The sequence below is a fragment of the Panulirus ornatus genome, chromosome 11 (assembly GCF_036320965.1).
Source record: "Panulirus ornatus isolate Po-2019 chromosome 11, ASM3632096v1, whole genome shotgun sequence".
Classification (NCBI taxonomy): Eukaryota; Metazoa; Arthropoda; class Malacostraca; order Decapoda; family Palinuridae; genus Panulirus; species Panulirus ornatus.
Genome location: NC_092234.1, coordinates 8500691 through 8528602, shown reverse-complemented (window position 1 = coordinate 8528602; position 27912 = coordinate 8500691). Strand labels below are relative to the sequence as shown.

The 27912-nt window shown below is 40.2% G+C and overlaps 1 protein-coding gene across 3 annotated transcripts in view; it reads left to right on the top strand.

Annotated features, from left to right (window-relative positions):
• LOC139751273 (ephrin-B1-like) overlaps positions 1 to 27165 on the top strand; it is a 539540-nt gene extending 512375 nt beyond the window's left edge. For 2 of the 3 annotated variants that reach the window (XM_071666576.1, XM_071666578.1), the window contains exons 3-6: positions 6823 to 6991; positions 9841 to 9981; positions 12795 to 12980; positions 21546 to 27165. In XM_071666576.1, the coding sequence (XP_071522677.1) occupies positions 6823 to 6991; positions 9841 to 9981; positions 12795 to 12980; positions 21546 to 21703 (654 nt within the window). In that variant the 3' untranslated portion in view covers positions 21704 to 27165. The remainder of the gene's footprint in view (positions 1 to 6822; positions 6992 to 9840; positions 9982 to 12794; positions 12981 to 21545) is intronic. The other variant, XM_071666579.1, reaches the window with a different exon arrangement.
• The last annotated feature ends 747 nt before the right edge of the window (positions 27166 to 27912 follow it).

The window sequence follows — 27912 nt, the reverse complement described above, 5'->3', positions numbered from 1 at the left end:
TGCATACATGAATCACGTGTGTACATCATCCGCCAGTTGTGTGTATGTATATATATTGTTCATGGTATTCGCCAGCACACAGCGCTTGGCTGGATATTACAGCTGGGGCTGTCAACCTATCCAGCTGATGTCATGGAAATAGTGTTTATTTTTGACACTCGTTTGTATGTCTCGATTATTTCCCGGGTGTTGCCTGGAGGTTGTGGGGTCCGTGTTTGTGTTCTTGTGCGTCTGGTGTGTGTGTGTGTGGTTAGGAGCGCGCGTGTGTTGCGCAATATATATATACAAGCTTTCTCTTTCGTTTCCCAGGTCTTAACGACCGATCAGTATATAATTAGACGCCAGATAGATTATTTCCTTTTCACCCAGTTCAGTACATTGGTGCAAGGATCACTCATTTTGCGTGTACCGTAGTGTTTTCTCGTGAAAGATAAGAGGTGGAGGTTGTGGATCACAACATGGCGGGCGGCCAGTGTTATGTCCACGTCATGCCACAATGCCCTTTGTCTCCCTCTTCCAAAGAGGAATTTCGATCTCGGCTTTTTTTTTTTAAGTAATTCTCAGGACGTTTCTCTTGAGCTCGATGCTTCTTAACCTTCAACAGCAGCAACGCCTTTTCCCCTGTAGTCACGTCGTAGATGTCGCCCACCAACACCTTCCCTTTGGGATCCAATTATTTTTTGTCTCTGATTTGATTTTGATTTTTTTTTCTTTTTTTTCTTCCGGGGATGACAAATATTTATTGATCAGCTGTAGCCCGAGGTGACGTTTTCTTTTCGTTGTCGCTACGGAATCCAAAGGGGGAATTTTGGAGCAGGAGGTAGCGGTTGTGTTGGAGAGGAGGGCATTTTTTTTGTAGGGTTGGGGTTGAGGGGGAGGAGAGGGTGAGGGTGGGTAGCGCAGTCACTGAGCATCCAGAGGTCACAGGTTAATTGGTTCAGGGGTCAAGAGTCTTGTGCTGCGCCGACCTTAAGCAGTGTGGGAGAAAACGGGCCTTAGTTATGGCTCTACGCTATCGTGTATGACAAGGAGGTTTTGTGGTGTTTCTCAAGACGCTCTCCCTCCCTCCCTCTCTTACCTGAGGTGCCACACAGATGCCATCGCCTCCTGCTGTTACACAGAGTTGGGCGGCCACCCAGGTCTGGCCAGATTCTCCCTGGGGAGGTCGTGTACGGCCGTTTCCCAAGACCCTGGAGATGGATGATGGTCTATGACGAGGTTATCCGCTGGAGGACAGTACGTGGGAAGGACCAGGAGATGGCTTGATGAAAGAGTGCCACGGTAGCCACAAGGGAAAGTGGGATTTTGAAGATCCGTGTGCTTGAAGTGGTACTTCACAGCTTCAGGGATACACACATATGTACACGGGAAGGACAGATGGCAGAAGACCTGATGGTCTGCGACGAGGATATCAAACTAGAGGGCAGACATAGTATCTTAAATTCCCACTCCGTACAGACGGAGACAGGACAGTAAAGTATTATCAGATCCTGGTTACTGAATAAAAGAAATTCATTGATATGTAATATTACTACTCATGTGCCTGAGGTTATTAGGGCCTGAAACATAGCTAAGTCTTCACATACCAGTTCCACAGAACACCAGCGCTAGAGGCACACTTAGAAGGTAGATAACCATCAGATATCTGAGGTTTCATATATCGTAGGGTCACTTTGAGACAGATTTCGGTGTTTATCACAGAGGCATAGGTCGCTTTCTTGGAGTATTTCATGTTTAGATGAAATAGAATCAAGGTAGGTGTTGATCTCGGGGTGAACTGTGGTGCCTTTGAACTCTTTATGTGTGGCTGGTGGATGCTCCACGCCGAAGTATGCAGGTGTACGCGTGAACGGGAAGTGAATATTAGCACACACACACTCTCTCTCTCTCTCTCTCTCTCTCTCTCTCTCTCTCTCTCTCTCTCTCTCTCTCTCTCTCTCTCTCTCATTCCAGGATGGAAGTGCCTCCGTAAGTGGCAGGGAAAGTGTTGAGACACCTCGATGCATGGCTAGAGAGAGTTGTGGGAGGCGGGGTTGGTTGGTTGGTTGGTTTCCACCCCACACGAATGATGATTTGCTCGGTGTCTTGTGGTAGATGAGAACGAGTGACACCCCCCCATGATGTTCGTGGTTACCTTTGTCTCTTGTGTATCGCGAGGTGTAGCATTTGGTGGTGGTAGGGGTGTACCTCGTATGTATATCGAAAAGTATGTCATTATTCGTCTGAGGTCTCTCTTGTGTGTACGTATATCGCAAGGGTATATATCATTTTTCGTCCGGGTGTCTCTCGTGTGTATATCGTGAGGGTATATCTTTTCTCGTCTGGGAGTCTCTCGTGTGTACGTATATCGTTTTGGTATAGCATTTTGTGGTCGGGCGCCTCTCTCTCTCTCTCTCTCTCTCTCTCTCTCTCTCTCTCTCTCTCTCTCTCTCTCTCCGTCGGGAATCCCCTGTCGTACTCAGAGTAGCTTAGACTCTCCTCTCTTGTGTACCGATCCTCCTTCGGTCCATAGGTCACACTCTCCTGCTCAATATCTCCCTTGGACGTTCGTTTGGCCGTCTCTGTACCCGTGAAAGTCTGCCTCTCGATACATGTCTTAATGTCTCGCCACCTCATGTGTTTATCTGATGTCACCCTTTTATCTTCGTGTGCAGAAGTCGTCTCGTAGAATCACATTGATGTCTCCGAACTTTTGATTGTATCGAGGTCGGTTTTATTATTTGACAGCCGTTCTCAAGGGCTTCCGTTCCCATCGGGGTGGTTAGTGGAAAGCCCTGTTTATAATGAAAGACCTGGCGATGATTTAAACTCCTGAGGAAGGGTTTTTTTTTGTTGTTGTTTTGTTTGATTTGCCATCTCAAGCTGTCGGGGGGTATTTTGTCGTCCTCCTTGGCGGCATAAATTATAAATCTGATCCACCACTTTTTTTTTTCGTTACGTCTTCGTAGGCAGCTGGCGAAGCTGCGCGGCGTACTGATGGTGTCTTCGTTACGGCCTGTGTTGGTCCCGGATAGGATTATGTCGTCGACCGGATGAGCGGAATGTACAAGGCATAACGAAATGGTACTCCAATCTGGGAGTCGCCGTGACTTAATGGAAAGCCTTGGAGAGGTCATGCTGTGAATGTGTTCCACACGGCTTGACCCAGCCTTGGAGGAGAGTGATTCGGGAGGGTAGAGTAAGTGGGGGTGATGGGAGGAGGAGGGGGGAGAGTGTGTTAAGAGGTGGGGGAAAGGAACAGGAGGGGAGGAACCGGGGCCACAAAGAGCCGCCGACCTCGCCCGCGTTTGGAGATGAAAGTGAGTGGCTTGGAGACAGCTGGCGATGCCGAGGCTCCAAAACCTCCCCCCACCACCAGAGCTGGCATCTTTTGTTTTGGAGTTGCGTCACATGGCTCCGTCATCGCAGCCCTCATAACCCCCTCATCACCGTCACTTAGATGAGCTACTGCAGGTAGCGGGTCCTTTTTTGGCGAACGTGGAGAGGCCACAAAGGAGTGTGTGAGCACGTCTCGTAGTGCGGGGAGAAGGAATTAGGTCTCTTTAAGAGACGCCGCTCTTAAGGATGGGAGAAAGTGGCCGGAATTATATAGCGGGGGGTGTGGAGTGAAAGTGTTGAGATGTTACAAGAACAAGGAGCCTGACGGAGGCGCTGCAGGAGGACAAGGTCTATAGTGGCTGTTACATGACCAGTGGATTATAAGCCAATCCGTTCCCTCACCGGAGAATAACATCTGGTGGTGAAATGTACCGTTGTTATTGTGAACACAATTTTGGGAGATGCAAAACACCTGAGACGGAGCTTGAGGGCCGATATCTTTTGTCGTATTTGCAAAAAAAGGACCGAATGACGGTAGGCCCTCGTGACGCTCATGGTCGTGTGTGTGTGTGTCAAGAGGTCGTATGTGGCCCTTTGGTGCTGCCCACGACCAAGGGACCGCCACCATCACCACCACCAGCAGCGCCGCCACCATGACTCAAACCTTCCTTGGTATATAGGTTCAGGACCCTCCCTCGTGATCCTGCCTCCCAAGTCGAACCTTGCACCACATCTTGCTCGTACTCCCGGCGGGGGTGCTGGGGCAGAGAAAGAGACGGGCGTGGCTGCGGGCGTGACTCTGGGAGGAGAAAGTGATTACAACATCCAGAACATTGACGACACCACAATACCTGGGCAATCCCACTGCTCCAATCCCCACGACCTCCCTCCCTCCCACATCCATCTGTCCCTTTACCCACTCCACCAGACTTGCGACAAACGCTGGGGAGATGAGTTAGAAGAGTGAGGAAGGAAGACCAAAGGCGACTGTAACAGTTCAGACAGCTGGATGGCATCTCAAACGATGTCATACATTGGCCTTAGACAGCCCTCGTAGTTACGCTCATCTCTTGAAAACATGGCTGCCTGAGGAGGATGATCCTCCCCTTTTTTTGTGTGTGTGTGGGGCTCTTGCATCGCCCTGTTATCAAGCCGAGTCCACTGGCCAGATACAGTAGGGGCCAAAAGTGTGGTGGTGAACGTTTCTGTCGGCGCGGTGTAAGGTGTGCGAAGAAGTGGGGTCTCTCCCTTAAGCAGTGTACATTATGGACATGGCCGTTACGTTGATGGGCGACGAGTGCGTTGGTAGCGGGGAGGGGAGTGAGGTAGGGCTTGGTGGAGTTGGGGGAGGGAGAGCGTCCGAGTGGAGCGGAGGGGGAAGGCTAAGCCACGCACGTCCCTCCACTCCTGCATATCATCCGGGGACAAAAGCTAGATTACTTATCTGTTGTATAATGTGATCCGGCGGACCAACCACTGCAGAGGTACCTGCACAGTCATCGCCTCCATTAGCGGTAGTCAGGTCTCCCTCTCTCTCTCTCTCCTGTTGAGCAGCCAGCCCCAGCAGCAGCCTTCCTCTTCCCTCATGCCATCCTCACTCATAAAAAGAGCACTGGAACGCTCGACCATACCGCAGTCCTGTGTCAACAACTCCTCCTCACTCTCTCTCTCTCTCTCTCTCATCTGCCGTCCGTGTTGGCATCCTCTGTGTCATTCTTTCTTTCTTAGGTCTTCTAAGTTTAACGAGGAAAGGGAACACTTCTCTTAAAAAAAAAAAAAAACTTATGATTGTACGTATCCTCAAAACTTCTCCGGAAAAGAAATTGTTACTGGAACATTTATATCCATACCACAGCTGTCTCTCATTCTCTTCTCGTGACTCGTAAGTGAGGATTTTCACTACAATGGCGGTCACTCGTTCTTTTTCTCCCCACTCGTACAACCCTCACTTATCCTCCAAGCTCTTGTTAGGACAAACTAAGTCATCCGTCTCTCACTCTTTCCTCCGGATGAAATGAAAATTGACTTTTGCGAAGTGTTATACTGTCGTTTTCTCTTATTATTTCTTCCAAGTCCTTCAGTAAAGACAAAAAACAAAAGAAAACGCTCATTCAAGGTCATTCATGCAGTGTATGACGAGGATGGAAGACTTTGTAAGATATTACAACCAAAATTGAATGACAGAAACGGAATGCTGGGAGTTCCCTGGGCTTTGAACTTTGGATCACATTGCCTGCTGCCGTGAGAAACACCTTGGACTGAACAGTGGAAATGTTAAAAAGAATCTGGACCTTTTTTTTACCTTTACCGAAACATCCGGGATGACCACGTAGACTTAACGACCTTTCAGTAATCAGACTAAGGACCATCATATGGTTTATGTTAGGGAAAAGTCTCAGACCGAGCTGTAGGGTGAAGAGGATCCCTTGATACTGCCTTAAGACACACGAAGGATAAAGTGCATGGCGGTAATGGATTTATGTTGGGAACGACATTTGTGCTGTGTGGAGATAACAGTGTTAGGGTGGGTGTGCATTCGATGATGGTATTGGGGTGGTAATGCGTTGAGCAGAGGTAGTTTTAGGGTGAATGTCACAGTGAGGTAAAAGCTTCCATCAAAATTTGTATGGGCTGAGGAGAGACAAAACATGGACACGGACTTTGAATTGAACAAAATAGATAGAGACATGTGAACACAGTAGTTGCCAAGGGTGATTTTGAACTTGTAGAGGCCCGTGATGGAGCATTTCTGGAAAACTCCTTTTAAGTATCCCAAAGTAAGATGTAGAAGTGAGGATGTGTATGGGTGGAATTTCACTCCTGTAATACTTACAGAACCAGCCCATTTGTATTATTTATGCAGGCATATATGAAGACAGATTGTTTTAAAATCCTATGACTGATATATGATAATATATACAATATATACATATATACAAAGTGTAACTGAGTAGCCAGGTTGTGAGAGGCACTTAAGTGTGTAGGCATCGCCTCAAACAACCAGATTGATAAGAGGAGCAATATATTTTGTTCCCGGATCTGTCTGTGAAGTTCATTGGCCACCTCAAAGTCATTTAACCTTAAGGGTTATGATATGTTGTCATGTTAATGTCTTTGTTCTCTGAGTCATAAGGTATAGAGTACAAGACGATCTTTCAGCTTTGTCATAAATGCTTGCTGCACATTGCTTTATCTGACATAAAATTGTAACCCAAAAATTCCCTTTTTGATAGTAGTATTCACTTTAAGCTTATTTAATCATCATAGCCATCATATTAACAGTTTTAATATTGGACATAGCCTGTCAAATAGTAATATTGGTAACATTTTAACCATCCTCAACATATTATTTTTGTTTTTAATTCTTTAATAATGTTCTTCAGTATTGTTCCTTTGATTCACCAAGTGTCATGTGACAGGAATTTCAAGAGTATTTGCATCTTGTTTTGTGTTGCAAGTGTATAAGCATTTGCATATTATAATAGGAAATATATCTGTGTGCAGGTGAGCAAGGAGGAGTATGACACATGTCGCATCACCAATCTGTCGCCAAGGGTGATCGCCGTCTGTGACAAGCCTTACAAGCTCATGTACTTCACCATCACCTTCCGTTCCTTCACACCGCAGCCAGGGGGTCTAGAGTTTCGCCCTGGACAGGATTATTACTTCATATGTGAGTACAGGGGACCAGAAGAGCAACAGGGAAAGTCATAGGTTTAAGTAGTGGAGGCCTAGATGTACTGTCTGTAATCAGGAAGTAGCTGTGAGCAACTAGTTTTGGTGTTGGAGACCTGGCGGTATTAGCAGAGATATAGGACCACATGAGTGGCTCTTAGGTTCTGGTACTGATGATTATAGGCAAAAGACCATAAGTCAGTTATATGAACTAGAGACAGTGGGTTGATGTTAAGGTCTGGGAACTGCTGCTGAATGCTCTAGCAGTTGGAGGCAAGGCCTTCACAGAGCTACGGGTGTAGATATAGTGCCTCAGCTAAAACGGTATTGATAGCTGTTATTCTCAGTACTGTATTGGTAAAACCACACATATATCTTTGAACATGTAAAGTTATGCAAGTAAACAGTGGAACGTGTGGTAGAGGTATGCAACTAAACAGTGGAATATGGTAGAGGTATGCAACTAAACAGTAGTACAGAGCAAAGCATATCGTTTTGACTCCTATGATTATTGAGGCATCATCTACAATAAGAACTTATGAAATTATAAGATACTTTTGTTATTATATATTTGTTACTGATGTAAAATCTTAAAGTTTAAGGTTGGGAGGTGAACTAGTTTGTTTGCTTGTGACACTGCTCTGGTGGCAGACAATTGGGAGAAATTCCAGTGTTAGGTGCAAGGGTTTGAGAAAGAACCTGCAGAAAAACTAGAGAATAATTGTAAACAAATATAAGGTTATGAAGTGCAGCATAGGGATGAAACAGGATTGCTAAAAATGAATGAAAAGTAAGACATTAGCTGAAATTGAATGTAGTCACGTGTCATGTAAAGGAGAAAAATTTGGGATGCACTGAAAGCTTTGGTGGATGGGAGAAGATAAGTGTAATGTGTGCAAAAAATGGCATATTCATCCTATTGTTGATGTAGGCCTTTGAAGCCCAATTGTATGTATGGAACCATGGAAGCAGAAGTGAATCATAGGGTGGGGAGGGGGCGAAAGTCCTGGGAGCCTTGAAGAATGCTTGGAAGTCGAGAACGTTATCTCGGAAAGCAAAAATGGGTATGTTTGAAGGAGTAGTGGTTTCAACAATGTTGTATGGTTGCGAGGCGTGGGCTATGGATAGAGTTGTGCACAGGAGGGTGGATGTGCTGGAAATGAGATGTTTGAGGACAATATGTGGTGTGAGGTGGTTTGATCGAGTAAGTAATGTAAGGGTAAGAGAGATGTGTGGAAATAAAAAGAGCGTGGTTGAGAGAGCAGAAGAGGGTGCTTTGAAATGGTTTGGGCACATGGAGAGAATGAGTGGGGAAAGATTGACCAAGAGGATATATGTGTCGGAGGTGGAGGGAACGAGGAGAAGTGGGAGACCAAATTGGAGGTGGAAAGATGGAGTGAAAAAGTTTTTGAGTGATCGGGGCCTGAACATGCAGGAGGGTGAAAGGCGGGCAAGGAATAGAGTGAATTGGATCGATGTGGTATACCAGGGTCGACGTGCTGTCAGTGGATTGAATCAGGGCATGTGAAGCGTCTGGGGTAAACCATGGAAAGTTCTGTGGGGCATGGATGTGGAAAGGGAGCTGTGGTTTCGGTGCATTATTACATGACAGCTAGAGACCGAGTGTGAACGAATGGGGCCTTTGTTGTCTTTTCCTAGCGCTACCTCGCACACCTGAGGGGGAGGGGGATGTTATTCCATGGGTGGCGATGGTAATGAATAAAGGCAGACAGTATGAATTATGTACATGTGTATATATGTATATGTCTGTGTGTGTATATATATGTGTACATTGAGATGTATAGGTATGTATATTTGCGTGTGTGGACATGTATGTACATACATGTGTATGGGGGTGGGTTGGGCCATTTCTTTCGTCTGTTTCCTTGCGCTACCTCACAAACGCGGGAGACAGCGACAAAGCAAAATAATATGATAATAATATATATATATATATATATATATATATATATATATATATATATATATATATATATATATATATATAGGTCATGATAGGTAAAGAACAAGTGCAGTAAAGATAGATAATTTATGAAGTACAGTTGAAATTGGTAGAATTTGGAAAGCTGAGTAGGTTATATGGTGTGATGAAGTTACTGGAAAAGAATTTAGAAGGTCGTATGGTGTGAAGAAGTTATTGGAAAAGAATTTAGAAAGGTGAGAAGGTTGTACATTGTGAAGAAGTTATTACATAAGTGCATGCATGTGAGTTTTTTTAAGATAATAAGGTCATGAGAATTGGCTGGTCAAGAAGGTATGATGTATGGCAGTACAAGTACAAGGAGGAGAGGTAGGCTTCAGAGGATATTATAGATGTTGCTTAAGGCTAGGGGTGTTGGGGACTAGATGCAATGGAAATGGTCTTTGTATGGAAGGGGTATGACTGGAGACTTTGGTCTTAGTTGAGTTATCAATATTATGTGTAAAGCAAACATTAAAAAGTGTTACTGTAAGTGTTGGTCTGTGTTTCATTTTTAACAAACAACATATGTAGAGATTGTGCGTTTTTTGCAGAGGCTACATATACCTAATCCACCCCATTATATTGGGAATTTAGTGATGATGAGTAGATTGCTAGACTTTATGAATTTATGTAAATTCAATTGAGTAAGACCAGTTTTGAGTTGCTGTTTTATTGAATATATAGCATAGCTCACAACAAATGTCCAGTACGGGTACAGTAGTCTTTTCTCAGAAAGTCACACTTTGGTCTTGGTTGAGTTGCCAATATTATGTGTATGCTGAAACATTCTACCATGTTATGAAATTTTCAATGCAGTTTAGTTGTTGAATAGCATGCAAGTAATGAACATTTCTTTTCATCAGCAACGTCTAGCAAGGATGACCTGCACCGTCGCATTGGTGGTCGGTGCTCCACCCATCATATGAAAGTAGTATTCAAAGTATGTTGTGATCCAGCCTCCCAACCAGCACATGACCAAGCCAATAATCATATCCCAAGCAATGGTAGGTAGCAATGGTGCTTTTAAGCGTTCTGCTTCTGACTTGGTAGGGCTTCCCAAACATATCACTGAGGTTGTTACAAATATATGAGGATTGCATATATGTTCATTGCCTCATTCACAGTCTCATTAGTCTTACAAGCTAAAGTGTCAGACCTGGATATTAGGTGGGAATAGATAATAAACAGGTTTTCCTATTTCTTGCCATAAAGAGTATAGGTACCCAAGATTGTCTTGAGATTGTGCTAAGGTAAATATAAGGTATGGTAATGACTAAAAGCTATGCTCTTGACCTCAGAATGCCTCAGTCCACTACCTCAGTGAAATTGTGTATTTTTCTTAGTGACTTGGGATAAGTTGAAAACTCAAAAGTAAGGTTTTTCAGTGTAAGTTGACTTGTTTGTATAATACATAAGGAAATCCAAACAAAAAGTTTCAGTTACAGGTAAAGGGTGGGTGTAATGTAGTATGCTGGTAATAATCCAGAAAATCCATCGAGTTCCAGGTAGCCAGATTAGACCTTTTTGTAACTGAGTATTGCATGTATGGGATAGTGCGAATGTATGAGGCACACACTGGAGATTGAGTTGCCCATAAAAACTGCTCCATGCGAATGAATTGGTAAAGATTCTGGGATATCATGCACATGGCCTGGCATTGCAAGTAGTTTGGAATTCAGCAAATGACTTGGACAGCTGTGTTTATTGTTCATTTAAGCTGCTTTTTGAAATTATATTGTGTAAGTTATTGCATGGGTATGAACGTTCTGAAGTAATCTGTTGTTGTTTGATTGTGATTTACCATTTTTTCTGCTTACTGAAATACTGCTCTGCTGTTATTTTATTTATTTTAGAAAACACCAACATTTTAGAAATGCCTGTGAACTCAGTTATAAACGGATATATTTTAATTTTTATTTCAAGGAATCAAGGTTAAACTTTGTACCTTTTTGTAGTATGTATGTCTTCCTTTTACAGCTCCTTATTATTGATTAACCATTGAACATAGTTTTGTTCTTTATGATTTTGGGGGGTCATATGCAAATATTAGCAAGATACAGTATCTGCAAAATGTCTTCTGTTTGAACCATTATGTTTGATTCTTGGTTTAAGTTCTGTATGAAAACTTATGTATTATCTTTTATCAAAACATGTTGATTGATATTTTGTCCACCATTCATATGGATTGAATTTTGTGACTGTCATCCAGTGCCCTCCTGCCAATGCCCATCTCTCATGCCTAGCCCCACCCCACAACTGAATTTCCGCTTTTAAATTCCTCTCCTCACCAAATCCCATTGCACCTTCACAAACTTTTAATGCATTGCTTGTTATCTAGATCATGATGATGAAGATGCTGTTATTGAGGTTTATTTTCCTTTGCATTCTACCATAAAATGCTCATGTTTAGTGTACAACTCTTAGTTATTTAGCAACTTGGGTGTTGTCTGCTCCTTTTCATGCAATATTATTTGCTTGTGCTGTTCCCAGTAAGTAAACAGAAGACCCATAGATAGTAGTTTACATCCATTCTAGTTACGAAAATTTAGTCATGTAGCTAAGTGGAGTATTAAACATTATTTAGTCCTTATAAGCTATCATGCATTAGCAAAATTTATGGAATATCAGTTCAGTAATGCATACAGTACTGTTGCGATTACTTGATGTCCGTGAGCCTATTGGTGCCTTTGCTCACAGAGTAATTGGTCCATAAACATAAACTAACCTGCTGATTGGCACACTAACCCACCACCAAAATGATGAATTTTGATTTAAAACTGCATGTATGCTGATTTACAAATGGGACTAACTCCTCTGGTTCAGAGGAATATGCTGTTGTGCTGCATCGGGTTTGTCTCTCCTCCCTTTGTTCAGTAGGCCGCATGCTTAAACACTGCTGGATCTTCTGGCATTACCATTTGTTTTGAGAAATTTTTCAATATTTTTTTCTTTTAATTTACCTTTGTGATTTATAGTGATGTAGACATCAAAGAAGTTGAGAACCATACATCAATTAAAGCTTTATAAGACCATTCAGTACATCCTTGTGATTATCATGATGTTCTTGTTGCAATGGCAAGTTACATTCATTTGGTAGAGAGTTACAAATATAATAGCAATGTCAACCTCACGGAATGGGTGAGTACAAAACAGAGCATAGATACAGTGATTTGATTATACAACCCAAACTTGCTGAAAAGCCTAATTTGTGGGTATCTGCCACCATATTACAGCAAGCGATTGCAACAGTACTGTATTTAGTATTTCTTCAAAGCTCTTATAGATTTAGTAATACACCTAGAATAAGTGACAAATGAATCTAAGAAAACTTTCTCTTTTAGTTTGAACAATTAGCCTATGCCTTTTGTTTCTCACAAATTGTGATTAAAGGTTCATGGACTCTGCAATAAAGAAAAAAAGATTGTCATACCTCCCTTATATGTCAGAAGTCATTGGTGAATTTTCCCTTATATGTGGCATGTTCATTTTACTTTTCTGGCATAAAATCTCTTGAGTCAACAAAGTAGTTATCTGAGATATTCATCATCTAGTACTCCTTTACATGCACTTGCTGCATTTTCAGATTGAAAGAAATTTTATTAACTTTTGTCATATTGTTTATTCATGGTTTCTGAGAAATCCATTGGTCTTTTGGTTCTTGAGAAGTCCATTGGTCTTTTCAATTGTCTTGGTATGGTAACAGTACTTAATGGGATGCTTAAGAAGTTTTGGTGAAATGTAGATTTTAGAACACTACAAAATCCTCTTCTAGTTGCTAGATGCTTAGCCGTGGTGTATTTTGTGTATCTCGTTGCAGGCCTGCCAGCCACTAGAGGCACCACCACTACTACCACCTCCACCACCAAGTCTACTACCACCACTACTACCCCTAAGACCACCACCACTTCCACTACCACCACTTCCCTCAGCACCACTTCCCTAAAGACCACCTCTCACAAGAGTGCTGACCCTCACACCATCAAGACCACCACCAAGAAAACAGGTTAGTATTTCCATGGTGGTGGATCCTCGCCAACTTCTCACCAGCAAGATGACCAGCCAAAACCTTTTAAAGATATTAATTGTGGGTCTTGGTATTCTTTTTTTTTTTTTCCTACAGAACTGGATTACTATTTCAGATTTCCTAATTTTATGCCTTGTTGATTACACAATTTAAGTTGGAATGTTTGTTGAGGTATTGCTGCACTTATGAATGCAGTAAATCCTGGCATGTATGGACCCACCTCTCATAGAGCTTAAGCAAGTCTAATTCTTTTATATTTGGAAAACAAAATTTAGTTCTCAGTGTTACTCCTTCTCCTTGTTTAGCTTACTGTGATTATGTGAATATGAAAATAAAGATACTATGCCAAGTGTGAGCAGATGTAGCTGAATTTTGTTACATGAATGATAAGTTGTTACTGAATGAAGTAATCATCAAATGAAAAACAAAAAGGAATGAGCCCTTTCTTAGAACTCTATCTGCAGCAGCTGCACTTCCAGTTAGGACATATGTATCCCAAAAAAATAAGTGCCATAGAGCCTTAGTTCCTGTAGGGACATACAGAGTGTACTTGATCATGTGATCAGAACTGGTTAAAGGTACAGCACTCTAATTCATCGAATAGTTCAGTCTGTCTAAGCTATAATCTTGAGGTACTTTGATGGGAAAAAACATTGCAAATTGAAATTTAGAAGAAAGAAATTAAAGATGTGTTCATGTATTTAGTATAGTCTTGATGATTTAGAAATAGCAGTGCCAGTTTCAGTAAAACTTGTTACTGCAGAAATGTTAGGCTGCATTTCTCACTGATTCAGCCATTGACACTCACACACAGTGGTATATGAATTCAGTGATAGTACAGAAATGCTACTTGCTGACAAATATTCTCCCAGCATCCAGGATATAATGTTATATGTTCTCTATGTATTTTGAGATGTACAAATATCATCGGCAAAAGGCTTGGAACCCTCCTTACATCCTGATATGCCCTTCAGTGCTTGTCAATCAAGGCTCGTTGCCACTGCAGTCAGGTATGTTCCAGGACTTTTGCCAGTGAGTATACATGTATATATTCATACTTGATCATTGTTTCCTGTTTTAGTGCCGGGAAACAGACAAAGAAAAGAGTACATCCACTCATACACATACACAAGTACACACACACACATGTACTTGTACATACATATTCATATATATATACATGTACACATTTATACTTGTTTGCCGGCTTCCATTAAAGATGCCACCCCACCCCAGAGGAAACAGCATAAAATACATGAAGGAAAAGAATTTACATTCTTTTCTTCTTCCCCATACCTGATCGCCATCACCTGCACCAGCAAGGTAGCACCAGGAAACAGACAAAGAAAGGCCACATCCACGAAAAGAATTTACATTCTTTTCTTCTTCCCCATACCTGATCGCCATCACCTGCACCAGCTAGGTAGCACCAGGAAACAGACAAAGAAAGGCCACATCCATGCAAGAGCTGTCATGAGTAATGCACCAAAACCTTAGCTTCATATCCGCATCCAGGTTCCACAGACCTTTCCATGTTTTACCATGGACGTTTCACATTTCCTGTTTCAGTCCATTGACAGCGTGTTGTCCCCACTATGCCACATCTTACCAGTTAACTCTATTCAATGAATGCCTTTCACCCTCCTGCATGTTCAGACCCCAGTTGCACAAAATCTTTTTCACTCCTTCCTTCTATCTCCAATTTGGTCTCCATGTTCTCCTTAGTCCCTCTGCTAATGACACATATATCCTTTTTCTCAATCTTTCCTCGTTTATTCTCTCCATATCCCCAGATCATTTCAGTGCACCCTCTTTTTATGACCACACATCTCTCTTACCCTTTCATTACTTACTAAATCAAACCACCTCTCACCACATATTGCCCTTAAACATTTCATTTCCAACACATCCACTTTCCTTTGCACAACCCTATCTATAACCCATGCCTTGCAACCATGTAATATTGTTGGTTTACTATTTCTTCAAAAATGCCCATTTTCACCTACCAGGATAATATTCTCTGTTTCCACACATTCTTCAAAGCTCCCAGAATCTTCGCCCCCTCCCCAATCCCATGACTTGCTTTGCTTTCATGGTTCCATTCACTGCCATGTCTACTCCCAGATATCTAAACACTTGACTTCCTCCAATTTTTTGTCCATTCAAACTTACATCCCAACTAACTTGTCCCTCAACCCTGCTGAACCTAATATATCTAAACACTTGACTTCCTCCAATTTTTTGTCCATTCAAACTTACATCCCAACTAACTTGTCCCTCAACCCTGCTGAACCTAATATTTGCTTTCATTCACATTCATTCACTACTTTCTGCAGTTTCTCTTTCGAACCGGCCACCAGTGCTGTATCATTAGCGAACGTTTGACTCACTTCCCAGGCCCTCTCATCCTGAACAGACTGCATACTCACCCCTCACTCCAAGATTCCCTCACCACCCCATCCATAAACGAGAGAGAGGCACTGGACTCTGCCTGCTTGGGTTACACCAATGAAAAACCTCTCTTCTGAGGTTGTATCATAAGATACCAAAATAATCTTGTTAGAGAACTCACTGTAACTTAGGAGTTCATGCCATCACTGAAACTAAGTGTACCACATCTGTAAAACTGTAGGAACCCCTGGAAAAATACCAGGACCCTTTCTAAAAGATATCCTAATGTGTTGTTGTTGTTATTATTATTATTATTATTATTATTGTTATTATTATTATTATTATTATTATTATTATGAACCACAAGACACATAGCAACCAACTCAGGCACATGTTAAAGGAGATCCACTCTTACTGCTCTAATCATGCCCCAGCTCATGAAACTCTTCTGACCCATTCCAATGATGTCCATTCTCCCAGAGAATGCTAACATATTCACAAGACACTATTCAAAAGTCATCCACAAACTAATCTCACCCCTAAATAGGAAAATCATGAGAAATTTGCTCAGAATCCATTTATAAGCAGCTCGCCTCCCACCCATCACTCCAACTGATACAAGCAATATGATTAAAAACTCAAAGAACTGTGCTGGCAGTAGTTCAAACTTTCATGTAAAATACGTTGGCCCAGTTGCATTCTAAACACCCACAGACATCTTCAACTACACCTGTCTACACAACAAAATCCCTGACATTGGAAACTTCCTTACATAATACCAATTTGTAAAACCCTCCAGATCACCCAGTTCACCCTCTCCTTACTGATGTATATCACTTCTGTCTTCAGTTTTCACACTTCATGAAAAATATCCACAACAGAATCGAGTAAAACATTCCATTTTCTGACACAACTTGGCTTCAGACCCAAACACTCTACACATTAACACAACACAACATATACTAAATGGGTTCAGCCAACCATAACCCTCAGCTCAATACAATTGGCTTTAGACAAAGCATTTGACACCATCCCTTAGCACATCCTCTCAAACCAGTTGAAAGCAGTAAAAATGAGTGGATGACCAGTTTCATTGCGTGCCACATTCCCAGAATCACTCAAAATAACCTCACCTCCAAAATCCGTAAGCTCTACAATGGATTTCCCCCAGTAGCAGTTCTTTCAACAACCCTCTTCTGTCTCTTCGTATATGACCTCCCACTACCTCCAGCAAACTATAACATGAAGGCCCTCTCATATGCATATGCCTCATAATCATATCACAGCACCCAGATGCCTCAGTAGCAGCAACAGCCTTGCAGCTTTATATTACAAATTGGAATGATGGCATCTCCAGAGAACTGTCTTCTATCACTTTTTATTTTTTAACCCAAGCAGACACGAATCCAGCTCAGCCTCCAGTCACTTTGAATTAACAAATACTTCCAGTGAACTAAACAACAGCCATTCTTGATATCACATATAACACACCAGATGCATGCATTCAAGGGGAAGTTGATGAAAGCATTCTCCTCCTCACCCTCCAAGCTATACATTATTTCCCAGCTACAGGAATATTTACAAAGATCCTGGGTAATATTAGGACCTCCTCTGTGAAATGGGTCCAAGACCAGTTATAGATAAATGACTGCATACCTGCCTGGAAATAGCAGTTAAGTATGAAAAAAAAGAATGCCTCTGAAGAGTTCAACTCTGCCACTCTAGTAGCTCGAACCAAAACATCATTCAACAACCACACATTTTTTGCCATTGAAGGTTGATGTCCTGGCAGTTATTCTCCTGCTACTAGTGTATGTCACTGACATTCAGCCCAATTTAGAATATAGCACAGTATATGTGCCCACAGTGCCATACCCTCATTACCATCAGACGCTCTAGTAGCCTCCATTGTTGTCATCTGCATTGTCATTACTTTCCTCCATAAAGGACTTCTCAGAAGTGTGGACATACAGCAGCCACCCATGTACAAACACCCGGTGCACCCTCCAAAGCTATGGTACTCCCAACACAGGTACTCCAGAAGCAACAGCACAAACTGCTCAACTCATTCCATCATCAACTAACCCCTCTGTTACTCAGAACCTCTACTCACTAACCTTTATGTAGTTCACTAATAGTAGCACAGAAAACATGCTGATGGAAGTACTCAACCCTCTCGAAGTACTAGACATAAACGTAAGGAGTCAAATTCAAGTCCAAAGCCTTTTTTTTTACTTCGTCTGTAATTATACAACCCTGTGGCAAAACAAACATGGGTGGGGAGATGGATTCATGGCACTTATACACAACCACCAACATCCAGTACACAGACACTACCCCAAGCACAAAACAGATCATAACCAATAACAACACTTGAGATGTACACAGTACTGTTTACCATTGGGATCAGGGAAAATATAAGGTGTTATTAAAACAAGGGAAATGCTTTCATTAAAAATAGGAAGAACTTGTGAAAACTTTACCTTAACCTATAGTAGGGAGGTTATGCTGATCTGAGAAAATGTTAGGTACTGTATGAGTAGGGGGAACGCTTATAAAATTCAGCAGAGATAACAAGAACATTACCGAAGGCTGGGGAGGGCTAAGCTGACCTGCACACAGGAGCTCATTATTTAATTATTAGGTGCTTTCCTGATAAGTGTTGCTTAAATGAAATTGATGAAACCACCTTAACTAGACTCATGAAATGAGGATATGTCCTTGGGGAACATTTGTGGACACAATTTCTCACATACCCCATTCTGTGTGTTATTTGAATACTACAAAGATTATTATCTTGTCGAAAAAGTAATAAAAGGGTAAGCGAGAGGTGGAATGATGAGAAAAGTATGTTACATAGAGCAGAAGAGGGTACACTGAAATGGTTTGGACATATGAGAAGAGTTTAACATAGAGAACACGTCAAAAGTGGAGGGGAAAAGGTGAAGTGAGAGACCAAACTGGAGATGGAAGGATGTATTGAAAAAGATTTTGAATGCTTGAGGGCTAAACTTTCAAGATGGTGAAATGTGTGCATGTGATTAAGTGAACTGGAATGATGTGATATATAGGGGATGCATATGTGAATTGACCTGGGGAAATCATGGGAAAATCTGTGCGGCCTGGTTGTGGATGGGGGGGCTGTGGTTTCAGTGATTTACACATGAGTGCTAGGGAATGGTTTTAAGCAAATGCAACCTTTTTTATCTGTTTGTGGCATTACCTTGTTAATGTGTGAAACGATGGACAAGTATGAAAAATAAGAATAAAACACTTTACTGATATCAATGGGACTTCATCCACAGTCATATCATATTATTACATTCAGTTGTTTCTTTTTGTGTCACTGGTACAGCTAGTGAGTGCTGGTTATTTCTTATACATTTAGTAAGGTTAAAACAAGAGTTTTAGTAAGAAAAGCTTGGATAAAAAGTGGGGACAGTACTCTGTAGTGTTGTTTAGCCTTCCCCACCAGGCTTAGGTTGCTACTTTCCACTAAGTTGATTCACATTCATCATATGGGCTTATTGTCTTTCCATATATATTTAGATTTCTGCGGTTATGGCACTTAATTATAGCATGATGGCAGTGGATGCACCATTTTCTAGCAAAGGGGTGAATGCAAATTAATTGAACTGGCACTGTATCTAATAACAGACACTTGTAAAAAACTGCAGAAGAGTGACAGGCTTTCTTATTAATGAGAGATTACAGTGTTGGTTCATCACTTGTTTACTGTTTGATATTAAAACTCATAAAGGATAACTGTTCAAGTTTTTTGCTGAATCTGAAAAAAGAACTGTTGCTAAAGGAAGGACATTAGCCAATCCTGGATTAGAGCCACAAGACATCTTATTGTATGAGTGTTTCGAATTGAAACCGTTTGTAGGTACACCAGTTTAAGGCCCAGTGATGACATGTACAGTTTTTTTCAGCTTTACTCTTATTTATAGTCTTATTATGTATTTACAGAAACTTAGAACTGTAGAACATTTGTATGGTATCAAAAATGTTTCTAACTTTGAATTTTAGAACATTTATATGGTGTCAAAAATGTTTCTGAGAATGTATCTATGAGGTTCATTCCTGCATCTGGCACGCTGTAGTATCCTGCACAATTTAAGTGTAGCAGATGCCTGATAAGATTTTTATAAGAGTATTACTTATACAACCCCAGAACTCCTTTTATGGGCCTCTTGCAGCTTTGAGACTGTACTCTGAGCAGGAGCATGGAAATAATGGACTCTGGAATAATTCGTACCTCAGCGAGACCTGTAATCCTATACTGCCACACCAATGATGACTTTTCAGTTGCAATTTAGCCTCTTGCAGGCATAGTCTGGTATTGCCTGTTTTTATACATTTATGAATGAGCATCATGAAAGTGGTCAAGAAGTTACAAGTCCATTACTGTTTGCTGATGAAACAACACTGGTGGCTGATTCAAGTGAGAAACTGAAAGATTGTTTCTTAAGTTTGGGAGACTGTGTGAAAGGAGAAGGTTGAGAGTAAATGTGAATAGAAGCAAGGATATTAGGTTTAGCACTACTAAGGTGCAGCTTAGTTTCAGTGAGTGTGAAAGGAAAGAACCTGGAGGAAGTGTGGAGCTTTAGATTATTGGGAGGTGGGCATGACAGTGAAGGGAACCTTGGGAGCTGAAGTAAGCTATAGGATGGGTGAAGGGGCAAAGATGGATATAGCATTCCTAATGGCGTATTAATGTAAGGCACAGACCCTAAATAACAAAGTATGGAAGAGGACAAATGTATTGGAAACAGTGTTGTGGATAGTGTATATAGAGGAGGATGAACTGAGGTGGTTTGGACATATGGAGAGGATGAGTAGGGAAAAGTTGCCAAAAAGATGTATATGTTATAAAAGAAGGTTACAAGGAGAATGGGACACCAAACTGGTGATAGAAGGATTAATTGAAAGGGAATTTGAAGTGAAAAAATACAGGAAGGTGTGAGCCTTGCATGGGATACAGTGAATTGGAGTGATGCAGTATACAGGTGGCAACATGCTGTCAGTGGGCTGAAGCAGGGGAAAGGAAGTAGTGGGGGTAACCACAGAAAGGTCTGTGGGGCCAGGTTGTGGAGTGGGGACTCTCACTTCATTGCATCTCATAATGACAGCTAGAGTGTGGATGGGAGCAAATGAGGTCATTTTTTCATCTGTTCCTGTTGCTGTCTCACTGATGTGGGAAACTGTGAACAACTATATACCTCAGGAGCCCTCACATAGCGACAGGGTCATGTTCTGGGAGATTTGTCATTACAGGAAAAAAGTATACGAATCATTAGGGGCTATGCTGATCTGAAAAGTTAGCAAAACACTTTTAAAGACCAAAACATCCATGAAAATTGTAGCTAACTGATAGTGGGAAGGGCTATGCTGATCCAAAAATGTGTGGTACTGTAAAGTTTAGGGAATAGTTCTTAAAATCAACTGAACCAAAGAAAACTTTACCTAACTGATTTTGGGAAAGGCTGTAATGATATAGGAAAATGTGGGGTGACAATGATTTGGCAGTGTGAAAGAGAAAACTGCTGTTTATTCACCCCACTTAATGTATGGCAGTTTGAAAGAAAAACTACTAATTATTTAAATTTCCTTTTTAATTAAAGACTTCGAAATGGTAGATTCAGATTTTTTCAAATCTGTTTCTGTTGCAATGCCTCTTGTGTGCTTCCAAGGAATTGTACCTTAATTCCCAGATATCGTTTCACAATGTCACTCTACAAGACCACTATACAAGGCCCATGCCACTGATGATAGCATAACCTTGAAATTGCAGAGCCCCTGGTTAAGTGGTCATGTGTTCATAGCTCCAGGACTCCTTTGTGAAAGGGGTTTGATAATAATGATGTATGTGTTACCAAATTGTGACTGGAAGTGTTACACTGCAAACAAGACTTTGCCTTTGGTAAGGCTGTATCTTCATTACTGGACACAGAGGAGTACTTTTTTGTCAAGAGCAATCTTATTTTAAAGAATTTCATCGTATTCCTGGCCCAACTTGGAGTTCAGCCTTAAAATTGCAAGAGCTCCGTAAGAGGGGTCTTAGGATTGTATACTGATATCATTGTAACTTTTGATATTCGACCATAAACTTTCTTTACTGGTGTTAATAACTTCTTTTTTCTTTTGCAGACACACGCCAGCCAAATCGTAGTGAAAATGAAGTAGTTAAGAATGAAGAACTAACTCTGAACTCATCTCCGTGGTCAGCCAGTGTGTCCCTTATTGCAGCATTCCTCTCCCTCTTTATTCCTTTGGTGGTAACACAAATCCTCACCACACATTCCTAAGAGCAGCATGATAGTCTTATCAGTGTTGTATAGACATTGGTAATAGAGAGTAAAGTATGTCACTTGTGAAAATGATATAGTTTTGTGACTGTTGTCTGGATATATAAAATGGAAAATGAATAATCAAGAAAAAAGAAAAAATGGGATTAAATAAATTGTGAAAAACAGTGTGCATGAGCTCCCAGAAAGTTTAATGAGTTCTGCAACAGTTATTGTGATGGATGTTTTGGATTACATGAACCAGTTGGAGATTTTCATTCACATGGATGTTGGAAGATAGTGAATGTTTTGCACAGTTGACTTGTCAAAGGTGTTCATATTCACACACAGTAGGGTATAGCCCTATATATACCTTATTTATATGTACATGTGGTGCGCATAACTTTTGGACAAATATCTGATGTATCTCACAAGTATCATCACATGTAGATCTTTCAGTGTTTTTAAGTCAAGAACACTATGTATTGTCCAACTTTCTTCACCCTGAATGAGTGATGTATGTTGTGATGATGATGAAGTAGTGATTTATCGACCTCTTCAGTTCATGGAGGCTTCTCGTCAATTGTTTTATTCATTTTTTTATGGCAGATTCGTGAGTACAGAGTGTGTTAGATGAATCTTTAGATTTGTTTGAAGCAGAATGATGTGGAATGTTTATAAAAATGTTAAATAACGTGGATCATTATACGAGCTTGTGCCCCCATGGGGAGTCAGTGACAACCTTCCATGGTACCTTTACCTTCACCCATGCTTATTCATCACCATTTTGATCATTACCACCACCACCATCATTACCATCATCATCATCATCATCCACTGTGTATGCTTTAGTATTTGTATATAGGTTCGTTATTTAATATATGTATTTGGTTATATCTCCTTGGTAATATGTTTGTGCCAATGAAGGTCAGCTGTGAACATGTTTGTCAAAGCTGTGTGAATTGCTAGAGTTCATTCATTTGAATTCCCATGAATTCATTAGTACCCAACTTTTTGTTGTCATCAATCGTAGTCAGTTTTATTTGTTTACTTGGATGGTTCAGGCTAGTTTGTCACATAGTGCTTCACATATATGACTTAATTACTGTAAATGCTTTTTTTTAAGTCTTATGTGAAAATTATTGATAACATTTTCAAGTAATAATTTCATAGCTTTCTCCATCCTTGTTGACTGTATGTTGCATTACAGTGTATATATTTTTGCTTCTTTCTTAGTAGACATCATGCAATAATGATATTTAGGGGAGGTTTCATTAGTGTATGTTTTGTGACAACTTGAATGGCAAATACTTAAAGATATACTTTATTCTTTAATGCTTGCTGCAAAATAATATAGGTCTTATAGTGTTCTTTGAAAACAAGTTATGTATTAACATGACATAACTAAGTTGAAGAAACCTAAGCTTGATCAAATATTCTGAAGTGTCACCATCATTCCCTTTAAGCATATGCTATATCACTTTCGTTAGATTGTACCAGATTTGTTTTCTTATTGTCTTTATTTTTAATCATCCAGAAGCCTCATTCTGTGGAATGGCGAGTTATTTGGCTGTGGTTTCCAAAACGTTATTAGGCAGATTGTAGACATGTTGAGGGAAAAAAAGAAATTTTGGATTTGTATCAGAAGCAAATCTAGAGAAACTTATATATGCTCACTTCTATGGGCAAGATTAAAGGTGGGGTGCTGGTATAGCTAACAGGTGTGAACATAGTCATTGACTCTCCTGGGTCTAAAATATGTATGTGGGAGCTTATGTTAATATTAAAAGATTTGTAGCATGTGTTATTCTTATGAAAGGGAATGTAAGGCTCCTTAATGGTCTCATGATTAGGTTGATGGGAGCGCCTTGGTGTGAGAGATGTGTGACAGACAGTCACCACTAGTATGCAAGTACTTTAGCCGACTGTGTTGTGGTGGTGGGGTCAAACTTCATAACCAGCACAGTAGAAGGTTTGTCTGTGTGTTGGCAAAATTACACAAGTAGTTTTTTGACTTTGTTATTAAGACAATGTTTTGTTGAATAACTTTGTGAACATTACTGAAATGGAAGTTTACTGCACCACCATGTGGATGAAAAAAAAAAAAAATACCACTGTATGTGATAGCCTTTGGCCATGGATATTTGTCCTTATGTTTAACATTATTTCCTTCTTGTCAAGTAAATAAGTAAACAGTGCTTTGTATATAGTGATTGACAGAATGCTGTTATGGGAGATGAAGAATTCATGACAAGTGGGTCAAACACAGTAAGCTACAAGGGAGACCCTGCATCCTAAAGGGTAGCACCAAAATCATGTTTTAGAAGTTGCTGTGTAACAATCTTGGGTGTGTCCAGTACATTATTCTGTAAAGTATGGATAAATCTGCATGAAAATCTCATGAGATTTATATGTAAATATATCTCTTGAGGATTAGGATCTCCCATAACTTGCCTACTCACATACGTAGAGACAGCGGGGGTAAGGAAGCAAATGGGAACTCTCAGGTGGATCTCATCTTTATTAAGGCGAGTTCAGGTGGTCAGAGAAGAGGCAAAGTGTAATGCACTTTTTCATATTGAAAGTGAGATATTTTGTTCATGAAATCTGTATCATACATACTTTGCTATATGAAAAGCCTATCTAATTATGTACAAGACAAGTAGCCAAGCCACCAGAAGTCCTATTTCAGTACTTCACCTGTTCCATAGCTACCATGACACGCCTCTAATTTGAACAAAATATTTTAGTGACAATAACCTTCACAGACAAATTTCAATATGCCAGGCAATAATAAGTATGGATGCTGCTTTATGTTTTAATATACACACACATATATATATATATATATATATTTATACATTATTTTTCTTTAAGGAGAGGGGGCATTATAATCTGTAATGTTTCAGTACCCTTTTTGAATTGTGAGAACAAACTCATTAATGAACACAGCAATATAAGTGAATACTGCCTCATTTATTTCCATACTTGGAGGCAGAGCACAAAGTTTAATGTTTCGTTCATCCACACTCTTGCCATGTAATAATATTTTGGTGTTGTTCCAAGTGCCTTTTGTAAATTGAAATTGTTAGAAAATTATATAAATTATAGGGAGCATGTTAAAGGTAACTAGGACTTGGAGGTTAACTGGGATTTCATAAAAAGGCAGTAACAGTAATACAAGATTTTGTAATTCGTACAATTAGAAATTTTCTAGTACAGTATCAATCTTGATTTAAGCTAACAGTGTACTTATAGTTATAATAAAGATAATATAGCATGCATCTCAACTGCAAACTTTTTCTATATATTTTTGACTGATTGTATACTCTGTCTGAGGAGAGGACACTCTGTCAGGCATAAAAAAAGTTTTTCTGATATTGCTGTTCTTGCCAATACCTGAATTTTGACCAGGTCTGGTTGGTAAAGTGTGCCAGGCTTGGCAGCATAATGTACGTCACGAATGGAAAATCATTGGTTCCACATCTTGTGGGAACTTGCATTTAAAGTCATCATACAAAGTGTATCAACACTACTCTACCAGTTAATGTATAGTACACTCAAAGTTTTAACTTGAATGTACCCATATCAGTGACCCACTTTAGAAAACTGTAAATAGTATCTGTAACACTGGTAACTGTACTATGCTATAGCAGCAGTAGTGGTTGTATGTAGTCTATTTTTCACTTAGTGCTTTTTCTTTTAAGTAAGGCTGTATGTAGAAAATGTCTGCATTCCAAAATGCCCCCCTTCTTTTTTTTCTCCAGATGGAAGTATTGACAATTGAAATAATATATAGATCATGGACAAGATATTCTTACTGGAACATCTTCCAGTTACTTTATTTCATAATTTCCCTATTCTAGTTTCTTGTGGAAGCAACTTTTTTGTGTGCATTTTAAGGTACATCCTACATTTTTGTAGAGGTACCGAAAATTTTAAAGTTTGTATCCTTTCAGCTATCAATCATTCATTTTTTACAAAATGGTTTTTAAAAGCATGAACAGCTGATAAGGGGTATTGCCAAGTGTTTTACCTGCATATATATTTATTCAAACAGTTGTTTTGATATTATATTGAAATAGGTTTGAACGATATTGCTTTTTTTCAATTAAGTGTATTTCCTAAACTGTTGTTTGAAAGTTTTGAATTTTTTGGAAAATTTTGTCAACACATTGAACCATGAAGTGAATGAAATATGCACGTGGGTTACACCCTGCTCCGTACTTACCAATTGAACTTGAATCATCTTCATTAGGGTAAGTGTTGTAGTGCTCCTTTCACCATATCACAGTTCTATAGCAAATGAATTAGTAATGATGTCAACAGTGGTCCAGTTCGCACACATCAAGAGTTGAAGCCTATGACAACTACTGTGGCAATACCCATTTCAGTTTGGAATGTACTACTTCAGAGTTTGTTGGATTTTACCACAGTGTAGTTGGGGGTCTTTTACTCAAGTTTGTGTTCAACCCCCAGAAACATGTACTTACAGTCCTTTCCTTACTCTCATGAAAGTCCCAAGTACCAGATCCTTAGTGTTCCACAATAAACTTACCCTGACAATCCTACCCATAACTTAGAATGTAAACACATTACTGGTTTAGAGTAATATTAGTGTTCAGAAAAGGTTGTTGTTGCAAATTGTAGGATGAAATATATTTTGTTTCCAACTGTGGTCTCTTTTAAAGGCTTGAAGGTAACCTTTAATTTTCTTTTTCTCGTTCCCTTCCTGTAAATGAGTAATCACACTATGAATCCTAAGCAATGTATAATCCAATGATTAACTGTGATGAGAACTGATAATTAGTGCTGTTATGATTTCAGTGTGGTTTTAGTCTTATTCCTTGTACAGGAATTGCAGAAGTCATATGAATTACATTTCTAATGTACTCAGTTGCTAATCCCATTGCTAAACTTAAAAGGCCTAGGTTAGCCCCCTTGTCTTGTACACTGATTCTCTAATCCATTTCCTGGTCATCACTGTATTCCAGTAGAAAAATGCCATAATACCTTTTTCTCGAGCTGAGGACTATCAGGGTAATAGCATTATCAGTGCAAACATAAAGAGGAAATCAATGATGGTAATTTTTTTGCAGGAATACTCCTGGCTTGCAATTTAGTTTCACTCCACTGCCATGAAAGTATTTATGTATTTGATAACCACGAAGGACCACCCACACTTTTTTTTTTTTTCCATTAAAAATGACATGATATCCTTACCCCTGCAATGCCAACAACCCCATACTCATCACATGACTATTCCATCTTAAGTATGCGATAGTAGCAAAGATTAATGAGTACGCAAATGTAGTGATGAAGTCACTTCACTGTTTGAGTCAGAAGTGTGGAGGATCAAGAAATGTTTCTGTAAATGTGTACTGTATTTATAATTTATCGTCCTCACTGATTCCGTATTTGCCAAAAGGAAATATTTTATAATTGACTTTTGTACATAATAAAGTTACTGTAATCTGATAAAAGGATGTTTATTTCATACCCTTGAAGTAACTGACACTGGTTCATTATTTTCTTTTCTTTGCAACTTATTTATCCCAGGTCTCATTTTTTTAGATTATGTACATAAACCCACTTGTGAAGGTAGTAGGCAGACACCAACCAGGGAGGTATATTACCAGTACTACCCACATGGGTACCTAGAGGGTTAGTGGCAGCTATGTAGTGAGCCAGCACTAAAGTAATTGTCAAGTTAAACTCTGACCCAGGTAGCTGTCTTTTCTTTGTGCCCTACCTACATGTGGACTTAAGCATTCTGCACAAACACAATCCCTTCTAGCTAGCTATATCTCTGACGTCCGTTCCCTCTGGGAACTCCCATCAAGGGGTGGCCACAGTAAAAGAGTCTCCACTTATCCCTGCCTTTACATGCCTCCCTCACTAACACCATTCCATGCATTCTTCCACTATTTCTCAACCTCCATTATTCCCTCTACCCTATTTGTCCATGTCACAGGTTGTCTTCCACTCACACCAACCCCTTTAATTGTATTATCATATGCTGTCCTTGTAAACTCCCTGTCTTGCATTCTTTCCACATGCCCAAACAATATCCTCTTGCATTCCCTGCCTTACTACACATAACACTTAATTTGCACTGCTCATTCTTCATGAATCTAGATTTTCCTGCTATGAATGCGCTGTGCCAACCCTGCCTTTTGATGAAATGATAGGAGCAATAGACAGAAGTAGGAGACAGGAATATTAGATAG